The sequence below is a fragment of the Sinocyclocheilus anshuiensis genome, unplaced genomic scaffold (assembly GCF_001515605.1).
Source record: "Sinocyclocheilus anshuiensis isolate Anshui unplaced genomic scaffold, SAMN03320099.WGS_v1.1 scaffold1116, whole genome shotgun sequence".
Classification (NCBI taxonomy): domain Eukaryota; kingdom Metazoa; phylum Chordata; class Actinopteri; order Cypriniformes; family Cyprinidae; genus Sinocyclocheilus; species Sinocyclocheilus anshuiensis.
In genome coordinates, this window is record NW_015548257.1 from 312,827 (window position 1) to 325,901 (window position 13,075).

General features: G+C 44.7%; 1 protein-coding gene across 1 annotated transcript in view; it reads left to right on the top strand.

The window, feature by feature from the left end:
• Positions 1-545: 545 nt before the first annotated feature.
• Positions 546-13,075, top strand: part of LOC107655460 (myomegalin-like) — a 39,037-nt gene continuing 26,507 nt past the window's right edge. Inside the window, exons 1-17 of the mRNA XM_016442951.1 lie at positions 546-1,257; positions 1,409-2,637; positions 4,356-4,487; positions 4,646-4,765; positions 6,403-6,492; positions 6,615-6,818; positions 7,254-7,412; positions 7,494-7,604; positions 8,120-8,257; positions 8,333-8,512; positions 9,038-9,226; positions 9,310-9,498; positions 10,424-10,478; positions 10,574-10,662; positions 11,041-11,109; positions 11,374-11,480; positions 12,155-12,297. Coding sequence (XP_016298437.1) covers positions 1,468-2,637; positions 4,356-4,487; positions 4,646-4,765; positions 6,403-6,492; positions 6,615-6,818; positions 7,254-7,412; positions 7,494-7,604; positions 8,120-8,257; positions 8,333-8,512; positions 9,038-9,226; positions 9,310-9,498; positions 10,424-10,478; positions 10,574-10,662; positions 11,041-11,109; positions 11,374-11,480; positions 12,155-12,297 — 3,145 coding nt within the window. The 5' untranslated portion in view covers positions 546-1,257; positions 1,409-1,467. The remainder of the gene's footprint in view (positions 1,258-1,408; positions 2,638-4,355; positions 4,488-4,645; positions 4,766-6,402; positions 6,493-6,614; positions 6,819-7,253; positions 7,413-7,493; positions 7,605-8,119; positions 8,258-8,332; positions 8,513-9,037; positions 9,227-9,309; positions 9,499-10,423; positions 10,479-10,573; positions 10,663-11,040; positions 11,110-11,373; positions 11,481-12,154; positions 12,298-13,075) is intronic.

Below are 13,075 nucleotides of genomic sequence, written 5' to 3' on the forward strand. Positions count from 1 at the left end.
CACACACACACACACACACACACACACACACACACACACAGACCTCAGAATCTATATTAGTGTGAGCACATCTCATAGTCGCAGTGGTTTCCATATTCATTTAAACGGATAGTTCACCCAGAAATGTAAATTCTCTCATCATTTACTCATCTTTCTTCTGTGGAATGCAAAAGCAGATCATTTGAGAAATGTTTTTTTGTCCATATAATGAACGTCAGTGAGCTCCAATGTTTTTTTGGTTCCCAACATTATCCAAAATACTTTATTTTGTGTTACACAGCAGTAGGAAAGTAATACAGGTGTGGAATGAGGTGAGGGTGAGTAAATGTCGATCTGTCTCTTTTATTGATAAACTGAGTCTCATACAAATGATGGTGAAATTTAAAGCAGATGTAGGGACGTGGGGGTCAGGGGTCAAGGTTTAAGGTTAGGGTCACTGGTCAACATGATTGACTGGTTATGACATGTTGGCACTCACAGGTTTAGACAAACACCCCACAGCCTTGGTTTGTGCTCATTTATACAGCAACATGATTATACATATACCAGTTTAATGACTCTGGATTGTCACAATATAAAAACAGGAAACGTACTTCCTACAAACTGAAAAAGGTTTCCTCCTGAAATACATATTCGCATGAAGCACGCATCATTCAGATACAGTGGTGCATTGTATTCTTCATTTATGTGCATCTATGTAACACGCTGTCCATCATCGGTCGCTCAGCGGCGCGCGGACACACACAGCCGCTGGAGCACGGAGAATATCCCGGAAATATTATATTTCGCAGATCATTATAATTTTTCTCGGCTTGGCGTGTTCCAGTCGATGTCGTATTTACTGTCGTGCGCGCTGAGGTGACTGACGCACCCCTCCTGTGAGAGATGGTTCAGCCTCCTTTGATCACGCGACAGCACCGGAGAATCTGAGGTGTTTTCACCGGATCGCGCTGAGAGCAGGCTGCAGCGGCGGCTCCGGGGGTCTGACGTCACTCGCTCTCCGCCGCTGATGTTCCGGTGATGAAGGCTGACAGAGGACGCGTGTTCCGCGGTGAAACATGACACAGACCGAGAGCGAGAGGCGGCGGCGCTTGTGTTTCTGACACGGTTTGAGCGGAATCACAATTCACCGATCCTCAGCGATCCTCGATGCGTCTCTGCGCCAGCGGATTATCATTCATTTGTCTGATGCGTTCATGAACTGTCACCTGAGAAACAGCCGCAGGACTTCATGATTCTGAGCCGCAGCGTCTGATGGTGATTACACGTCTCTTCTCGTTATGTGATCTTTAAATACATTAAACTGTTGTAATTTTGATTTTAAACTTATTGGATTTACATACATAAGAGCAGAATCACTGTAAATAGTTGGAATACAAATCTTGTTCTATTTCTCTCTGACCCGAAGGTGAGCTGCGAGTGTCCAGAGCTGTCAGGATCCGGAGAGTAACGTTAAACCGGCCGCAGATGAAGGAGGCGTGTCGCATCTGCGCACACGAGCTGCGCGGAAACCAGCGGCGATGGATCTTTCATCCGGCCGCCAAACTCAACCTGCAGGTGCTGCTGTCTCACGCGCTGCGCCGCGGTCTGCAGCGGGACGGACGCCGCGAGTTCATCTGCAGCAAGTGCTGCTTCATGCTGGACCGCATGTTCCGCTTCGACACGGTGATCGCGCGCGTGCAGGCGCTGTCCCTCGAGCGGCTGCGCAGACTCCTGCAGGAGAGAGAGCAGCTGCGCCAGTGCATCACTGCGCTTTATAACAAAAACAATGGGCTGGAGTCATCGGGGCCGACGGAGGCGGTGCACGGCGAGTACTGTGCGCTGCTGCAGGAGGATCTGATGTACTGCATGCAGGAGTCCTGGGCAGGAGACGAGGAGGAGGCGCTGGAGTGCTCCCACAATCCTCGGTGCAGCAGGTGCAGGGACTGCAGGGCGCTGCGTGTGCCTGACTCGCACTACGAGGCCGTGTGTAAGGTGCCCAGGAAGGTGGCAAGGAGCATCTCCTGTGGCCTGTCGTCGCGTTACTCGGCCAGCGGTGCTGACGAGCAGACCACGACCTCGAACACACTCCTGCCTGAGACGAGTCTGTCAGACAGTCAGAGCAAACTCCGAGACTGCGAGAGCTGCGCCGTCTCACTGCAATCGCTGGACAAGAGTCACAGAGCGTCTGAGGAGCGTCTTGCTGCGTCTGAGGAGCATCTCGGAACGTCTGAGGAGCGTCTCGCTGCATCTGAGGAGCGTCTCGGAGCGTCTGAGGAGCGTCTCGCTGCATCTGAGGAGCGTCTCGGAGCGTCTGAGGAGCGTCTCGCTGCATCTGAGGAGCGTCTCGGAGCGTCTGAGGAGCGTCTCGCTGCATCTGAGGAGCGTCTCGGAGCGTCTGAGGAGCGTCTCGCGTTCGCTCTGTCGCTGCTGCAGGACTGTGTGTACAGGCCCATCCGGACTCAAAGGGGCAGCAAGCTTCCTGTTTTGATGAATCCTGCTTTTTCTAATGAAAGAGATACATTGGACAGTCCAGACCAAGAGAACCTGTTTGACGGAGCGAACCGCATGCTGGAGGAGCCGGAGCTGGGTCTGGTGCTGGAGGAGCTGTGGGAGCAGGAGGAGTACCTGCCCTTCTGTCTCAGGAGCCTCCCGAAGGTGAAGCGCTTTCTAATGGGACAGTAAGATCACTCAGATGACGCTCCCCACTAGTGCTGTCAAACAATTAATCACGATTAATCACATCCAAAATAAAAGTTTCTGTTTACATAAAATATGTGTGTATACTTGACCATGATCATGTTCCATAAAGATATTTTGTAAGTTTCCTATCGTGCATATATCAAACCTTAATTTTTGATTAGTAATATGCACTGCTAAGAACTTAATTTGGACAACTTTAAAGATGATTTTCTCAATATTTAGATTTTTTTGCTCCCTCAGATTCCAGATTTTCAAATAGTTGTATCTCAGCCAAATATTGTCCTATCCTAACAAACCATACATCAATGGAAAGCTTATTTATTCAGCTTTCAGACTGATTAGGGTTCAGATAGATTGATGATTAGCGTTAAATTGACCCTTATGGTCCAGGGTCACATATAATTTATATTATATATAAATAGATTTAATATAAAACATTTTACTTACATATATACATGTATGTGTGTGTATTTATATATACATAATGAATATACACAGTACACACACATATTATGTAAACCAAAACGTATTTTGGAAGCGATTAATCGTTTGACAGCACTAATCCCCGTGCGGTTTGTGCCGAGAACACTGTGTTTTGTGCGTGCAGTCATTTACAAACACTATTGTCCCGTTCTGTCTTTGTCATGTTTTGTACGATATTAAGTTGTTGTATTGAGTTGCTACTTGAATCCTGAAGTAAAAACAGTTGGAAAGCACCAAACTAAAAAACATCTGCAGTGTTTGAGGACATTCGGGTAATGTTCAGACGTCTTTACTTACTGTATTTTGGGTCCAGCACATGATCTGCTTATAAGCAAAAGCAAAAGCAGCAGAAACCTCTTGATTCATTTTAAACCCTTAAAGCTTAAAGCTCAAACTGTTCCTGCTGGATATCAGTGCTATAAGAGCCGATGAATGAAGTCACTGTTAGAGCCGTACCATCATCACATCACTGATGTTTTGTTCTCACATCTCTCTTTTAAACTCGCGGAAGTCTCCAATGTTAACCCAATGATAACCATGCCATTTTCAGTTAAATAGGTTAACATGGAGAGCGTGGCCTAGTTCTCTCTCAAAATCCTGAGGGAGCACACACACACACATGCGCACACACACACACACACACACACACACACACGCACACACACTCAGACACACACACACACACTCAGACACACACGCGCACACACACACTCTCTCAGACACACACACTCAGACACACACGCACACACACTCAGACACACGCGCAAACACACACACACGTGCGCACACACTCACACACACACACATGCTCTCTCAGACATACACACTCACACACACACAGAGCGACGTCTGACCTCAATGTATCCCAGTTAAAGCACCTCAGATGCTTCAGAATAAACGCAGTGAGATTAAACTACAGTCCTGCACCATTTAAACCAGATTAGAATCATTTACTAACAGCTTTCTCAAACATGGACCCTCAACACACTTTTAATTAAATTCTTCAACCAAAATTGCTGTTATTTGATCAGTGTCTAATATCAGCTGATATTAAAACCAAATAAAATCAGGGCTCATTTTTCTCATTGCTTATACAATAAAATATGACTGTTTTCAATAGTATGCATCTGATATTAATTTTTCTGTTGAACATTAAAATGATTTGATGTTTGGTTTACTGTGTGTTGTAGAGTCTGATAGAAGAGCAGCAGCTGCATCAGTACGAGCACGCCGCTGGACAGTGTGTGAATGAACTGCAGCAAGCACAGCTACAGCTCGAGTCTCTGCAGAACCAGATCCACGAGAGCGAGACCAGCAACCAGGTAACAGAGCTACATTACCCACAATATCCAACAACCAGCAGAATACTGTCTCCTTAGAGATCACATTATATGTGTGCGTTTTTATTTATTTCTGCATTTATATCTGGCAGAGAGAGGTGTGAGGGTTGATCGGTGTGTGTTTGTTTCTTGTGACTCAGGTGCTGCAGGAGAAACTGTGTGAGATGGAGTCAGAGCTCCGGTCCATCAGACAAGCTGCTCAGAACCAAGAGAGAACCATCCAGAACCTCACAGACAGCCTGAGAACTAAAGACACAGAGGTCATTACACACACATCACAAAAGAGACGTCTAGTGTATGTGAACAATGTGTTTCCTTCTCCTAACCCGTCAGTAACTGAGTGATTCAGTCAAAAAGAAAGTTAAGGAGTCTCTTAAGATAAATTCTGAAAATATGCCTAAATGCAATTATTAAAAATGCATAAAAGTTCTAAAATAAATAAATAAAATATTTAAAAATATATTCTCTTAAGAACATTTGTGTTGGTGAAGTAGCTGACAGGGCTAACATGTTATCTGAAATGTTTGCTAAAGATTCAACGTTGATCAACTCCATAAACTCAATAAAAAAATAAATAAAATAACACAACTCAACAGCTTTTCGATTGAAGTTCAGGTTTGTAATGTGCTGTGTATTTAAAGTTGTTATTTGTAAAAATCCTGTTTTAGTTACTGTATCTGTGCTGTATGATTGGCTTGATTAAGAAGTATAAAGAAACGGGTTCCTTATCTGAGCAGATATTTTGAAGAATGTGGGTCACCAAACAGTTGCTGGTCACATTGACTTCTATTGTATGGAAATAATGATAATTTTCATTTTTGTGTGAACTGTCCCTTTAATTATGATGATTTTTAGGAACATTCTTTTCAGGAATTCTTCATAAGTTTTAGCATTAGAACAATCTTAAGAAAGGATAAGAACATTCTTAAGTAATGTTTTTTTTACTACAAAATATTCTAATAAATTTATTAAGTTACAAAATAAAAGTAAACTATCAATTAAGAAGAATTTATTCTTAAAGGGGTCATATGATGTGATTTCAAGTTTTCCTTTCTCTTTGGAGTGTTACAAGCTGATTGTGAATAGATAAGATCCCTGAAGTTGCAAAGACTAAAGTCTCAAAACCAAAGAGATATTCTTTATCAAAGTTAAGACTCTGCCACACACCCCTAAAACGGCTCGTTCTAACAGACCCCCACATATCTACCTCACTATGTGGAAATATTTGCATAATGTTGCCCAAATGTGCACGCAAAGAAAGAAGGCGTGGTTTCAGTAACCGCAGTTAGTGTTGAAGCAGCATGTCAGGGAGACGCTGTGTGTTTCTAGGCGAAAGCAAAAGCACTTTATTTGGCCTTCCGAAAGTAGATGCATTTAGGAATCTTTAAGATCACTTACAACAGAACAGCAATGCATTTTATGGACGACCGTTTCGTCAACATATTCTGTTACACCAAATACACCAAATAATGATCTTTAAAAAAGCATCATATGACCCCTTTAAGAATGTTTTGTGAATCCAGTCCTTGTTCATTCCAGTTCTCAGTCATTGTTTTCTTCTCTGTGTGTGTGCGTGTGTGTGTGTGTGTTTGTGTCCTCACCTGTGTGTGTGTGTGTGTGTACGTTTGTCCTCACCTGCATGTGTTTGTGTGTGTGTCCTCACCTGTGTGTGTGTGTACGTTTGTCCTCACCTGCATGTGTTTGTGTGTGTGTCCTCACCTGTGTGTGTGTGTGTGTGTTTGTGTGTGTGTGTGCTTGTTTCCCAACCTGTGTGTGTGTGTGTGTGTGTGTGTTTGTTTGTTCTCACCTGCATGTGTTTGTGTGTGTGCTCACCTGTGTGTGTGTGTGTGTTTGTGTTTGTGTGTATGTGTGTGTGTGTGTGTGTGTGTGTGTGTAGACTCAGGAGCTGTACCACGTGATTGAGGGCCAGAACAACACACTGCGTAAAATCACAGAGACCCACCAGCAGCAGCTGCAACACACACAGGTGAGCACACACACACACACACACACTCACATTAAAGCCGTGACGTTGGTGTTGCTAGCATCATGCTGCACTGTTTGCTCTGCAGCAGCTCCTAATGAATGTTTCCCTCCGTTTCTTTTTAGACTCCAGAGGGTGGTGTGGACTCGGGTTTGGTTCTGGGCTCCCAGAGTTCTCTGTTCTCGTGTCAGCTAGAGTTGGAGGCGAGTCAGCGCGCTCACAGACTGACTCAGAGACGTCTGGAGGATCTGACGCGAGAGCGAGAGCGACTGCAGAATGACTTCCAGGAGGCGCTGCAGCACAGAGACGTCAGCCACAAACACAACCAGGTGAATCTGCTTTACCTGCACGCTGAACCCAGCTAATCTCACCGTGATGTGATAACAGGTGTTTTCCAGCACATCCAAGTGCTGCAGATGTCACTGTTATTGGTTTGTTTGTTCCTGTTTCACTTCCCGTGGATGAGGTGCTGCTTTCATTTTGCCTCGATGTGAAACACTTATTGGTGATGTTTGTGAATGAAGCAAAATATGAACTGATATTAATGTATTACATTTTTTGTCATGTTTTTAGAAATCATGTCATGACTACATGACGGCCCTCAGTTCTGTAAATATAATGTGAACACGATCTATAGACAGTCAGTGAGAGTTTTGGAGCAACACCAAAAATAGAAGATGAGACAATAGGAATGTTTTGGAAACCATCATTGTTTCTGTGATTCTGAGTGTGTGTGTGTGTGTGTGTGTGTGTGTGTGTTACAGGAGCTGCGTGAGATGGTTGAGCAGCTGCGGTCTGAGCTGCAGGTCAAAGTGTGTGAGCTGAGAGATTGTGAAGCCTCGACTCGCTCAGAAATCACTGACCGGGACAAAAGCATGGCACAGCTCCAGCAGAGCTTATGCCGCAAAGACGTGCTGCTGCAGGTTACTCTCCCCTTCATACTCTAATGAAGACGGGACCTTTCTTGTGGTTTTTGTCAAACTTCAGCTGTGTTTTTCTTCCAGGAGTATGCAGAGCTGCAGAATGACTCGTGTGACTCCAGCGGCCGCGAGGACAGAGACGCACTGCTGCAGATGCTGAGGAGCCGCATCCGAGACAGAGACGCCGTGCTGGAGGTGTGTCATCCATCACATCTATTCTGTGCTGTCTGGGTCTTGTAGCCCCGCCCACAGTGAAATTCTATTGGTCCAAAATCTGAGTTAGGTAGCTCTAATTAAAATCAAATATGTTCTGATTGGCTGAGCCTTGAAATAATGGAAGCATTCAGTTCAGTTCTGTCCTGGTCCTGGGGACCCATTGCTTTGCACATGTTGTGTGTCTCCTTTATTTGACACACCTGATTCAGATCATCAGCCATGAACTGAGCTGAGTGTGTCAGATAAGAGAGACATACAGAATGAGCAGAGCTGCAGGATTGAAAACCCCTGCGCTATTCACACTGTTAGTGCATCTGTGTAAATACTGGTGTCACGTGATAGTGATGTGATGAAACGTCTATCGGTGAGTGTTAAAGCTGAGTGTGTGTTTGTGCGTGATTCCTCAGATCGTGTGTGTGCTGCTGCTCAAGTGATCAGATGCACCACTCTCCTTTTCTTCTGGAAGTCTAGCTGAAATCTGTGTTGTGTTTCAGCACTCAATTGATGAGAAGTTCCGCTGTCTGGAGGAGAAGGACGGTGAGGTGCGTCGACTGCAGCTGGTGCTCCGCGAGAAAGACCGAGACCTGGAGAGACTGCGCTGCGTCCTCGACAACAACAACGACACCATCACGGTATGTGTCACGACCTGCGCTAATGCACACACTGTCTGCTTAAGTGTGTCTGAACTCTGAACTCTGTGTGTGCAGGGTTTGGATGCTCTGGTGCACAGTAAGGATCTGGATCTGGAGAGAACACAGGAAAGCTGCCGGAAACTGGAGTGGATGAAACAGCAGAGCGATGAGAAACACACACTCGCTGTACGGGAGAGAGACGGCATCATTCATCAGCTGCAGACGGCGCTGCACTCACACAGCAGAGAGAGCGAGGTAACACACAAGCTAGGCTAGTCTCAAGCACCCTACAGCGGTGCTTTCTGTCTGTTCAAAACATCTGATCACCTCATGAACACAAGCAGCAGGATCTCCGCTTGACTGCTGTTTACATTTCTGCATTCAGCAGACGCTTTTATCCAAAACTACTTGTGTTACATTCAGGGAATGTGCTTTATCGGTCGCATTCAAACCCGCGCCGCCGCTGGCGTTATACTCTACTGGAGTGTCTCGATCATAGCTTTGTATCTGTTTGAACACTTGTTTCCCGGTGCACTGATATGAACGTGCACAGAAATGTCTGAAGGATGCGTAAAAGCAGCCAATCAGATTAGAGCTTGTAATTTCAGCAGCTCATGGCATTTCTGAGAGGGATACGCATCAGACGGTTAACGCTACACACACTGACACACACACCAAACACACCTGCGCACACTTTAAACAAACACGGCCGCTCGTGACGGGTGTGTGTGTGTGTGTGTGTGTGTGACTGACCGTCAGTCTGTTGCTCTGTGTTTGCAGGAGCTCAGGTCAGTGCTGCTGGGAGAAGTGTCCGCCACTGACGTGCTCCAGGAGCTCCAGTCCCATCTGTCCGTGAAGGAGCATCTGTTTCAGGAAGTGATGTCAGACCGCAGCCGGCAGACGCAGGAACACCACAGACAGCTGACGGAGCTGCTCCACACCATCAGCTCCAGAGATCAGGACATGAAGGTGCAGCTGATCGTCAGGAACACACTTCATAACTGTCTGCTGGCTGGTTTCTTTATCATGTTTGACGTGTTCTGGTCTCTCAGGATTATGGCCAGCGGTTGGGCCGGGTGATTTCCGAGCAATCGGGTCAGTTGCAGGAGTTGCGCCGACAGCTAGCGTCACGAGAACAGGAGCTGAATGACGTGAACAGGCAGCGAGAGAAAGATGTTTCTGCGTCCAGGGAGCTGCAGAGACTTCAGGACGTTCTCAAGGAGAAAGACGCCTTTATACAGGTCAAACACACACACACACACACACACACACACACTCAAGGGAACCTCATGAAGGACGTGCCTTTATAGCTGTTCGGTGAAAGAGAATCAGACTAAATAAAAACAAACTGACATTTTTGTGCTCCGTCTTCCTTTTTCTCATTTAAAATTTCAATTTGCAATTTCAAGTTTTCCTTTGACTTTGGAGTGTTACAAGCTGTTTGTGCATATATAAGATCCGTAAAGTTGCAAAGACTAAAGTCTCAAACTAGGGTTGCTGCCATAGATGGTGTTGACGGTTTTACCGGTGTGAAGCCGCAACACCGGTTATGTCACTTGTCCATTGTGGCACCGCCCCTCCGTCGTTTTGATTTTTTATAGTAATAAAAATCATTTAGTTCAGTTAGAGCACAGACACTACAATTAAAACTGAACGTGGCTGCTCAGTGCAGCGTGCCGAACAACAGTCGCATCACAGATCAGATTTCATTTATCATGTGAGGAGAAGCTGACAAGAAGAGTGAGGTGAGACAGACGAGACGAGACGAGATGATGGCAGAAGAGTTTCAAAAAGACATGCAAAAGCGCCTGTTTTAAACATATTTTGGATTTTGAAAAGCCTGTTGTCTTCTGCCATTTATCTAAGGTTTTATTGGAAGTTTTTTTAAACATTTGTTTCTTATTTATTTGATTCCACAGTGTTTGCTGATTTTTATTTATTTAAATTGTGTTATTATTTTTTTACACTGTGCGTCAGTGTACCGCGGTAATGATGGGCTGGGCGTCAGTGTACCATGGTAATGATGGGCTGTGTGTCAGTGTACCGTGGTAATGATGGGCTGGGCGTCAGTGTACCGTGGTAATGATGGGCTGGGCGTCAGTGTACCACGGTAATGATGGGCTGCGTGTCAGTGTACTGTGGTAATGATGGGCTGTGTGTGTGCAGGAGTTACTGCGGGGTCCAAGTGAGATGTTGAACTCCACACTAGCACCAGCTCATGGTGAGTTTCACTGCGGTACCTCCCACATTTGATCAATTAAAATGATTGATTCACTTCATTCTGTGTGTGTGTATGTGTGTGTTTATGGTGAGCAGCCGTGTGTACGAGCAGCTCAGGTGATCTGGATGTACAAGCCATCAGAGATGAACTACAGCTGACCCTGAAGAAAGACAGAGAGACTGAGGTAAAACACACACACATATCATCTACATCATGTACACACATGTAGATCATGTAATTTTTACCTAGTTTTCACTTTTCACAATCCATGTCCTAAACTTGGGAAAACATTTCCTATTACTGTGTTCATTGAATAAATGAAGTGATTCTTTAAAGTTCTTTAGTCAGTAAATTAATGTTAGCAAGGACAATGACTCAATTAAAATTTGTATACAATTTATGAATGTACATTATTCTAGTTATACTCCACAGTAAATCATAAACAACAAGTGAAGTCATGGTGCTTTGAAATGTTGTGTACAGTGGGGGGATTTGGAGTTAAAAAGGTTGAGAAACACTGTAGTAATTGTTTTTCTGTCCTTGTGTGTGTGTGTGTGTTTAGCGGGAGCTCTCAGAGATGCGCTCGGTTCTGGCTGCAGGGCGTTACGACACATCAAGCTCTGATCAGCAGGTAACATCATGAGACAGCGTGTGTGTGTGTGTGTGTGTGCGTGTGTGTGTGCATGTGTGCACTTACGTTCTGTATGTGTGTGAGTGTGTGTGTGTGTGTGTGTATACTTGCGTTCTCTCTCTCTCTGTGTGTGTGTGTACTTACGTTCTGTGTGTGTGTGTGTGTGTGTGTGTACTTGTGTTCTCTCTCTCTGTGTGTGTGTGTGTGTGTGTATGTTCTTACGTTCTCTGTGTGTGTGTGTGTGTGTGTGTGTGTGTGTGTCAGTGTGTCCTGCAGCAGCTCGTGTCGGAGCAGCAGGCGCTGAATGAAGCTCTGAGAGCAGAGAAGAGTGTTTATGAGAAGCTCAGACGTGTCCAGAGTCAGGACGACAGGTCAGAACTCCAGCACACACTCACACTGTGCTCTGTGTTAAAATCTATCACTCATGATGCTGATCTGTGTATGAATGTGTTCTTGAAACTGTGCCATTTTTGAGTAGTTCAGGAAAATTCTGTAATTCACTCACTGTCGTGACTCTCCAGATCCGTTTCTTCTGTGGATCTTAAAGGATCTGCTGTAGATTTTTATGTATTTGTGCTTCTGCACAAGTATATGTGGACCTAAGCATAATGGAATATTTGAAGGATTAAATATGATACATGTCCGGTTGAAACCGAAGTTTTTAAGTGCATGTAAATGCACCCAATAACAAAGGTCTGTCAAACTCAAAATGATAAATACATCCGAGTGGCAAATAGTAAAAAAAAAACATCATAATAGTCGTCCATATGATATGACTCATGCATTCAAAGTCTTCTGAAGTCATGTGATGCTTTGTGTGAGGAAGAGACTGATATTAAACCAGTTTATCGCTGAAAATATCTGTCTCTGCTGAAGCTTTCAGATCTCACACTCAAACCTGTGCATCATGTTTCACATGATATCAGCAAGTGCAAAAAAAGAGAGAGTGCGTGTTGACAGAATGTTCACTGTTGTCTGAACTCTTGCTTTAAGAGCTGAAGAGTTGTGTGTGAGTGGTTCTGTTCTGACGTGTCTGTGTCGTTAGCAGCGCTGAGAAGCCTGGCGCGCTACACGCCGAACTGGACTCGCTTCAGGCGCTGCGCCAACAGCTGGAAGAAACCCTGACGAGGGCCCGCGAGACGGCGCTGGTGCTGGATCGGGCCGCGCTGATCCAGACCGACTATGGAGGTGGGACACAGCAGAGGCGCTAACTCTGAATGAACCGCTAGCTCATCGCTGAAATGCTCGTGCGCTAGTCGAGCATGAGGACACATAACCAGCCAGAACTTGTGTGTGTGTGTGTGTGTGTGTGTGTGTTTTATCCATTTATCCAGATGATGTTTGTGTGTGTTGATGTTCTGTGTACTGTCTGCCTCATTCATGAATTTGAGTTCCAGAAACGCCTTTATGTTCCATTTGAATTACACAGCCACATTTTCTGAGACCAAACGCATCAGATCAAATGTAGAAGCGGACTGTTCTTTGACTTGTGCGACGCCGCATGCACTGCATGTCAGAGCAGCAGGAGCTTGGCTTTGTGACTTTAAGCACTTCAGACCCATTTTCTGTGACTCAAACTGTACGGGCTGATATTCTAGTGCCAAATGAAGCTGATTTTGATGCATCATTTAGCTTGGTTCTTGTTTATGGAAATATGAAATCTATTTAATGTACTTCAAACTGAAAAGAAATAAATGTAACCAGATTTCTTGGCCGGAATCTTTTGTATTTTAGTTTTTTACATTTACATTTACATTTAGTCATTTAGCAGACGCTTTTATCCAAATAATAATAATAATAATAAATAAAATAAAAAGAAGATAAATATAGATAAAGTAGAATTAAAATAGAATAGATAGTGCTAGAGTTAGAGGGTCAAATAAAGGTGGAACAGATGTGTTTTTAGTCGATTCTTGAAGATGGCTAAGGACTCAGCTGCTGGGATTGAGTTGGGCAGGTCATTCCA